This window comes from Mercenaria mercenaria, chromosome 6 (genome assembly GCF_021730395.1).
Source record: "Mercenaria mercenaria strain notata chromosome 6, MADL_Memer_1, whole genome shotgun sequence".
Taxonomy (NCBI): domain Eukaryota; kingdom Metazoa; phylum Mollusca; class Bivalvia; order Venerida; family Veneridae; genus Mercenaria; species Mercenaria mercenaria.
In genome coordinates this window covers 15,158,833-15,167,990 of record NC_069366.1, presented here as the reverse complement: position 1 = coordinate 15,167,990, position 9,158 = coordinate 15,158,833, and the positions used below count along the sequence as shown (strand labels likewise).

At 36.3% G+C, this 9,158-nt stretch overlaps 1 protein-coding gene and 1 long non-coding RNA gene across 2 annotated transcripts; both read left to right on the top strand.

The window, feature by feature from the left end:
• The first annotated feature begins 1,722 nt into the window (after nucleotides 1–1,722).
• On the top strand, nucleotides 1,723–2,373 carry LOC128557966 (uncharacterized). The gene is made up of 2 exons (XR_008371520.1): nucleotides 1,723–2,011; nucleotides 2,285–2,373. It is a non-coding gene; the product is annotated as an uncharacterized LOC128557966 (long non-coding RNA).
• Nucleotides 2,374–3,979: 1,606 nt separating this feature from the next.
• Nucleotides 3,980–8,724, top strand: LOC123550655 (uncharacterized). Its single transcript, XM_045339082.2, has 2 exons — nucleotides 3,980–4,395; nucleotides 7,057–8,724. Exons 1-2 carry the CDS (start codon nucleotides 3,980–3,982, stop codon nucleotides 7,997–7,999), a joined length of 1,359 nt encoding a protein of 452 aa, XP_045195017.2. The 3' UTR covers nucleotides 8,000–8,724.
• The last annotated feature ends 434 nt before the right edge of the window (nucleotides 8,725–9,158 follow it).

Here is a 9,158-nt window from a genome sequence, read left to right as displayed (position 1 = left end):
ACTGTCATCAGTTTTTGGGATACTCGTTCTTTTCTGATGTCAGTTCCAATGCAATTCAGAAGTAATCTCCCTTGGGAATATTGTTATGCTCTCAACAGTAACTTCCCTTTGCAAAACGTTATTTTACTCCAATTAGTTATTAATAAAAGATTCCGTGATTTTCAACAAGAAGTAGGTGGAATGTATTATACATACGTCAGTCTTACCAAGTCGCCTCTTCTGTTTTTCAGTGTGTCCGCAATCTTTTTTTTCATACAAAAACAGCACATTGTCTGTTTCAATGCAGAAATAGCATTCGAAACTATTGTCCATAAGTATTGCCCTGGTACATATGAATATATTTCCGTACATTTTCCGTAAATTATTTTTTGATGCCCGAACCTAAATAGCGATATAACTATTGCACGGCTACTAAACCCTAGCGCAACCACCAAAAAAAAGTGGTGATAATGAAGTCTGTTTTACTGCGGAATTAAAACTTCCATACTGTCAAAACATGACATTGTTTCTCATGTAATATAAAATATCGTCCACTCATGAACTTCATATCTTACAGTTTCACTCGTGACTAAGCCGTTCGAGAAAATATTGTATCTCTTTTATTCAATCGTCAAAGATGTTTTATTCTTTCACTGAAACAAACTAATATCCGCTAGGTATTCAAGTTAACTGTTGTAGAAATATGTAGAAAAAGTCAAAATACTTGCCACCTGCCTTTCAAGAAGATAAATATTTACAGAGAAAACAACTAAAATGATGTGTGAAATATCGTAAGAATAAAAACGATATCGATATAGTGCGTTTTATTTGACCTGGCGGGCCGAGTTAATCTCTGGCTTATGCAGAAAATGGAAATCTCAAAAAAAAATATAAATAAATAAATAAAGAAAGTAAGAAATAAAATAAAAACTAGCAAAATAGGTAGAGCTACAGTGGTTACAGTATATATTACATATCCTGCACAATAATATAATGTTATTAATCAAGCAATTTCATATTGGCCTTGTTATTTGTCCAAGGGTTGACGTACGGCCTCGGGCCAATACGACTGCCCGAGGACAAATAACGAGGCCAATATGAAATCGCTTGATTAATGATAATATTATTATTCAACTTTCAACTGTTGGCGGTCACAGTATAAGAACTCTGTGAGTTACCTTATGACAGCTATGCACGTTCAGGTGAAAAATCTTGACAAGTTGTTTAGACGTATTTTGGAAATCATGATCATTTTCGCCAGTAAAACAGAATGAGTTGTATGTAGGTACTTGAGAAAAATTTTGAGAGATATTTTAATGCGACAAAATCAAGAGTAACTAGAACTTACCTTATTTTTTGGAATTCCTATTTATTTTCTTTAGGGAGTATCTCATCATTTGAACTGTGATAAAAACTGCTTTAAAAGTCATTTCCTTTTAGGTTGCAAGCAACGAGACACAAAATTATACACATATGTGTTGATCAAGATAATACAACCAACCAAGCACATATTATATAGTCCCATGCCTCATTTAATTCTTATCCGAAATTGTTTGCAGTTCACAACTGACACTCTTGTTCGCCAATTTATTTATCCACTTTCCAGCACTTGAATTGCTATTTATCATTGCACAAATAGTCCACACTATCAAAATGTCTGTTAAAGATAAGTCTCATCCTTTTAATTAATCTGAGTTTCCATATTTTTTATTATTTTCCTTGACAGTTAGGAGGCAGTAAACAGTTTTGAGCTGTTAGTGTCGAATTGGCCGGGTTGAAATTTACAAATAAGAGGCAATTTACGGAATGAAGTGCAGATTTGAACTTCTAAATAATAATAATTGCTAGAATTGAAGTTTCAGCGGCTAGAATTGAGTTTCACTTATTTAAAAAAAAATCAGTTGAGTAGCCTTGATCTTGATAGTATGACGTAATGACTTGCAGGAGCGTATACATGCTTCCTCTGAGCTAGCTTAAAGTGGGGTTGTCATTTTAGCAGGGGCCTCAGGAAAACTGGAACAGTGAAAAAACGGTACGGATGGCACATATATTTGAGCTTATTTTCAGATTTTACAGTGTTACTGGAGTATGGAACAGTGTAGCAATTGGGGCTATCGTTTTCAGGGAATTTTCTGCAGCGATTTAAAAATCGGCAAATTTAGCTTTTTTCGTCACCAGTTTCCGCAACCGGGAGAGCACAAAATTCAGGTCTTGTAAACAGAAAACTAGATATTAGAGACGTATTGTAGATGGTTTGTAACGATAGACATACAGTGGTGTTAATGTTGCAATATCTTTATTTCAGGTGTGTGGTTACAGACTTTTGTGTGAGGTTTTGAAAGTTAGGTAGGCGACTCTAAGCCGAGAAGCTCAGAAAACTGTTTACTGCCTCCTTACTGCCAGAATTTCTGACAGGAAACCCTTGCATTTTACACAGTACCGAATAAGCGAAAGTACCGTTGTAATCTCTGAAGACGTACATCCCGCTCAGTCATACTTGGTTATCAAATGAACAAGTTGGATGATTTTTTTTTGTCAAAATGTGAAAAAAATGTAATCTATAACTCTGATGTAAAACAATATGGCGTCATTGAAAAATCTAACGGAAGTGGCTTCTCCGTATTGGCCCTCTCTTTTGAACCAATCAAAATGCTTGAATTCCGTATTGGCCCTGTTTTTCTCGTATTGGCCCTGTTTTTCTCATATTGGCTCAGTTATGTTTTGTATTAGCTCCGTCTGTTTCATATGATGTTTGCAATTGATCTAATACAGTGTGTAATATTGTAAAGTTGAATAATAATGCAGTGGACCATTGCGAAACCACGCCCCGCAAGGTCGATTAAAGTGGACTATTACATTACAATGAATGCCGTGATTTCGAACTCGTGGTAAAGTGCATGGAAGTCAGACACCTTACTACAACGCCACCGTGTCATACACTACAACGGTTAACTATTTAGATTGTTTTAGTAGTATTAATAATTTCTGGATACTAATATTTTCAAAGCTTATTTCATATATTCTCAGTTTGTAAAAAATATGCAAAAACATGAGACAAATACACTCATATGTACCGTGATTATATACATTCAAACACCCAAAAGAGGCAATAATATGAACTATTTTATCAAAATAAGGTAATATAGCGTAAAATAACGAGAACGCCCCAAGGTTAATGTGTGTCATCAATGCTTACGGACAAATAACAGCAAACTTTTGTCAATAAGCAACTTTATTTATGTAGAATGATACTAGATTCACACTGCGGCAACGAAAAACATGTAGTTGAGAAAATGAGACATTTTGGTAAAAAAAAGTATGTAAAAAGATCCCTTGGAAGCATAGAATGCAACCAATGATTGGTCGCGTGATAATTTCATGAAAGAAGGCGGGGAAGTTGACGGAAGTTGCCCAAAACATTGCTCTGATCAAACTGATGTTATTTTATCGAACTGATGTTTTATTGAAACATACCTAGTTATTACTGAATAGAAGACTTTCAAAGTTATCATTGTAGTCATACATTGTCTTATTGCGGTCATATTTTCTGTTCTCATTGGAAATAAAGAAATGTAACTCCTTTCAATTTGAGGTTGGACACTGATAAACTAAGGTAAATAATCGAACCATCTCCTATGAGATTCTATAGATACCGAACACCGGCGGCAAAAGTACTTTTCTACTATCTTGCACAGACATGCCAACGCGAAAATATCTATAAATAGTAAAATATTGGCGAATTACAAATGTCCATTGTTGCACAATCCAAACTGACCGTAACTTGAATAGATATTTGCATTCAATGTTAAACCAAATAATCCTGTGATAGCCGCTTGACCAAAGTTTTAAAGGTACAATTTAGCAGTTTTACCAGGATATTTACAGTTTATTTAGCCATTCAATAAGTTATGCAGTCAGTGTAATAAATATGAAACGCTTGCTAAAATATTTAATTATTATACTCATAGTGTTGCAAGGATTTATTTTTGTTGCATATAAGATGTATTTTAAGAATGGTTACAATTTACAAAGCTTTATTAAAAGTGAATATCTGATTAATCATACAGTAACCGTTCATAAAAACAATCGTGAACATTTTCTTGGCAAAGATTCAAAGAAAGCAGACGACAAGGAAGATGAAATTACTGTAGAAAGTGGGGAATGTAAAGGAATAAAGTTTGCGCCTCAACTTATTGATGAGACTTCTTGGTTTCCTGTTGACGAGAGAAAAACTATGTTTGTATTTTCCGCTTTCTATATCAAAGGAAGAAAAAAAGTTTTCATTATTGGAGCAAAACAAATGGTCTCTGCTATCACTATATGCCAGTATTGGTACCAGAATGAAAGCTCGGGAGAAATGTTCGTGAAGGAAAAACCGAGCACGGTCAGCATGCCGAGGGAAGGTCAAAATAAAAAGTAAGTAAACACCGAATATCGCAATCCATAACAATATAAAATAATGACGATTGTAACAGTTCTATATTTACAGCTTCATGCAAAATAAAAATGTCAGTTTTCGTTATTTTGCGCGTTGTGTTAAATTTTGCTTTGAAGAAACAACATCTGTGAAGTGATACTTAATTTGTTTGTATAGACCCTGTTGTGTATTTATTTATTTATCTTGTAAAATGTAACTTTTGTGTGAAAGTCAGTTACATGTACACTAATACATATACGGCCATAGGGTTTCATTTTAGTGATGCCGCGCTGATTTATACCGGTGACGAAGTTCAGACTATCATTTGCTCACGCCTGACATTATTTGTAGAAGATAGCATCTGGCAAATGACATGATCTGACTACTTATGATTTTTTTCATCGGGAATAAGTATTTGCATTTATATTTTATTTACTATCCTTTACTCTGTGAAACAGATTATCCGTGCCGGTATATTAATCATCACTTTTGAGTGTGTTCAGTCTCCTTTCTCGTCCTTCTACCTTCATCACATGTAAAGGTAACACACGAGACGCATGTGATAAAGCGAGCTACTTTGACCTCAATGTGCGCCAAGTTGGTCATCCATATAGATCTACTGGCTAATCAGTCTGGCTAGTATGACCTCATCGTACATTAAGCTGGCCATCCGTGCACACTAGCTAATTAGTCTGGCCAGTATGACCTCTCCGTGTACCCTTGCTAATATGACCTAAGTGTGCTTTAAGCTGTCAGTTTTGAAAAAAAAATCATAACTTTGGCCTGTTAGGCAAAAATCTGTCACAGGATATTAATTCTTGACCCCTAATTTTATTGGTATTTTTGTGGTGTACTGCAGTATATGTTATTTAAGGCAAGTGATCCTTTTTATAATGGACCTGGATATGTGTTACAGCTCTCAGAAGATTTTTTGATTCATAAAGAACATAAAGCAAATTTATTTACTACTGTATACCCTAGTATGACCTCAGTGTACTTTAAGCTGGACACCCTTACACACTGACTAATCAGTCAGGCTAGTGTGACCTTAGTATGCTTTAAATTGGCCATCCATGTACACTGACTAATCAGTCAGGTAGTGTGACCTCCATGTGCTTTAAGCTGGCCATATGTGCACACTGGCTAATCAGTCACGCTAGAATGCCCTTAGTCTTGTTATCTAGTTTGACCTCATTGTGCTTAAAACTGGCCATCCATGTATAATGGATAATCGGTCAAGCTAGTGTGATCTCGGTGTGCTTTTAGCTTGCCATCTGTGTATACTAGCTAGGGCCTAACCAGTCAGACCGGTGTGACCTCAGTGTTCATTAAGCTTGCCATCCGTTTGCTGGTTAATCATTCAACAGAGATCCATGTACACTTGTTAGTCAGACAATGGGGTAGTTTTGATTAAAATTAATTCCTAGTCTTTGGATTTCATATGTGACCTTTATCGCTTATATTGTAGTCGTTGAATTAAGGTTACTTTCATACAAATGTTTTTAATTTGGATATAGTCTTCAAGGAAAACAGTCTTCCTAAATTCTTTGTCATTTGCAATCTTGCCAAGATATGGTGTTATTGTTGACATAGCGTACTTTAGTCTTCTATATGAAAAGGTAATAGCACATGTGCCATGTTGGCATGTTTAACTTGCTAGTTTCCCAGTTTCCTTTATATTGGCTACTGACCGTTCCAAGGCGGTGCCCGTACTTCAACCAGTTTTCTGTCTGTCTTGTATTTTTTGTTGCGTTTGTTGTCTTGTTTGTTGTTAGTGTTTCGTTCTTCTTGCTTCTCACTCCGCCTATCACCCCTATCCTTTCTCCCTGCATTTGCACTCCCTTGTTTTGGCATCCCTCCCCTTTACTCTGAGCAAGTTATCGTGCTCACCTTAATTTTGGCTGCTGGAATCCTGAGGCGGTGCCCGATTGTTGTTTTTTCCTGCTTATATATGTGCTTGTGCGTGTGCTTGTAACAGTGTTGTTATATCTAACTTATCTGTTAGTTATGTGTGTGTGTGTGTGTGTGTGTGTGCGCGCGCGCGTGCGTGCGCGCGTGTGTGTGTGTGCCGGTACTGCTGTGTTTTACTTTCAAGGGTAACTGTGGTTAATGAACGTAGCATTCCCTTTTGAATGTTCATCCTTGTTCCTCCACTTTCCCCCTTCAACCCCCTAACCACACCCCGCTTTCTACCTTTCACCCGTTCCTCCACCCTCTTTCTATATTTTGCATGAAATTAAAATGTACTTGTTGGATTTTTAAAGCAACCCGTCTGTAATATTTTCCGATACAGCTTCTTTTGGTTATGGGCCTTCTTTTCAAATGCGTGGCTCTGGGCTGCGTTTATGTTGCTCTGTGCGTTCGAGAAATCTGCCCCTACCTATTATCTTTTGCTAAAATGATACGATGTAAGTAACGCAATACACAGAAGCGGACTCGACAGTGGTTCAACTAAGCTAGAAGCTTTCATCAAAATCGAGCAAAACAAATTAGTATAAACTAAACTAAATATATACTTTAAAATGGTGAGGAACAAAATATGTTGCAGAACGGAAATGCCAGCTTTCCGAAAAATAAGCTTATCTGAAATAAATAACACTAGGTTAATCCTTTAAAGTTGGTTATTTCAAAGTTTAACGAGATATGGATTATTTTTTCAGATATACGTCTACAATATTTGAGTGCGGCCTGGGAACATCTCGGATGCCATCGTACATTTCTGTAGTAACGAAATCTTGTGAAACTCCATTAAATATACTCCGAGTGAAGAATGTATCAAAACCGGAACGATACAAAAACCGATTTGCTGTCTGTCTTTCGCCATTATACTTTAATTACAGTCGTGCATATGAACTCGTGGAATGGATTGAACTCAACAGGATACTTGGAGCTGAGAAGTTCGTGATTTACAACATCTCTACTTCCATCAATGTAAATCAAGTGCTTGCATATTATTCAAAACGAGGCTTAGTGGAAGTTGTGCAATGGCGGTTACCAATGAGAGTCGCTACATATCCAAGGTCAAAGGAACCAATAGAAATTCATTACTTTGGCCAGACAGCTGCTTTGAATGATTGTTTATTTCGAAGTAAGGGTGACTCTGAATATCTAGTTAATGTTGATCTGGATGAATTCATTATCCCTCATGGAAATAATCTATTTAACTGGACCGACACTATCAAGCCGTTTGCAGAAAAATCCAATGTATTTCTTTTTAAAAGTACATATTTTAGAAAAGAATGGGAAAATAATATAACTGGTCTTCCAGACAAAGATCTGATTGAAAAATTAAAATTAGTAACACTTCAAATATATGAACACGAAGGTAGAATTTTTCCTGCAAGACATCGATCAAAATATATAGCACATACAGCTTCTGTTGATAGAATCCTAATACATGAAGTTCAAGCTGCCAGGACAGAAGTAATACCAGATTATATCGGACTTGTACACCATTATAGAAACTGGTTTAATCAGAAGGATAGACGTGGCGAGGTCAAGGATTATACCGTTCAGCAAAAGTTTGGGACAAATCTGATAAAACGGGTGCAAAATGTGTGGAATGATCTCGTTGGAGTGAAAATGGAAATAACCAGCCAGTAAAAATTTCTCGTCGTAGTTAGTACTGATGTCAAAACAAGTCAGTCTGAACAAGGCTCAGTAAAATAACAGCAAAATCTTAATTGCTAAACGTCAACAGTCAAAATGAATTTCATATAAATTAGCGTAACATTTTATTAAATATGAACATTCCATATGAGCCGCGCTATGCCAACATAAAAACAACACAGTGCGTTTGCGACCAGCATGGATACAGAACAACCTGCGCGTCTGCGCAGTCTGGTCAGGATCCATGTTGTTCGCGTTCAAGCCCTAGAATTAGAGAAACTGTTAGCGAACAGTATGGATCTTGACCAGACTGCTATGTTAGTTTTCTCATGGCACGGCTCATATATCCTCGTTTATGCAGTTCCCACCTGCACAAAGTCATGTTGTTACGTTTTGTACTTTAAAAAGAGTATTTCCATCGTCTATGTTACTATTTGACTTGATTATCATAAATAAACTGAACACTAATTTCTAATCAGATCTTAGGAAAGGTGATCACTTGCTGTAATGTAAATGACTGTCGGGTTATTGAAATACAGCCAAATATGTATATTATGCTATGCAATTAAGAAAGGAAAAACTCACATATATTGCTGCTTCTTAATGATTAATATATATATTTAGAACCTTTAGTTATATTTACTGTATATTTTGTGATATCTTGGCCATCCTTTTTATTTCTGTAAATGGCCAAAGGTATATTGTATATGCCTATATGCCAATACATCTGAAACTGATATTGATTTTACCCTATTCTGTTTTAAGATTATCGTACGTGTATTTCCTGAGAAATTAGTGGTAGCAATGGTTTAATTGATATAAATAAGCTGAGAAAACTGTTTATCTAGCTTTATGTAGGTAAACGAGACGGTTTCCGTGTTTATGCACTCACATGGCAAGTTGGTAAGTTTTGCAGATCGAAACCGGAAGTAGGTGTTTAGTGTGCGGACAAGAGCAAATATGCGCCATTGTTTGGGTAGCAGAACACAATGTGGCAGGGGAGTGCAAATTTGCGAATTCCACAGTGACGTGTGGGTACCAGTGTTGAAATATCCATAGAAATCTCGTTTTTGCTTATTTTTCTTTGAAACTACTATGGACCATTGCAGATACTATAGACTACATAAAGACGCCTCTCCGGTCCTATGCACCT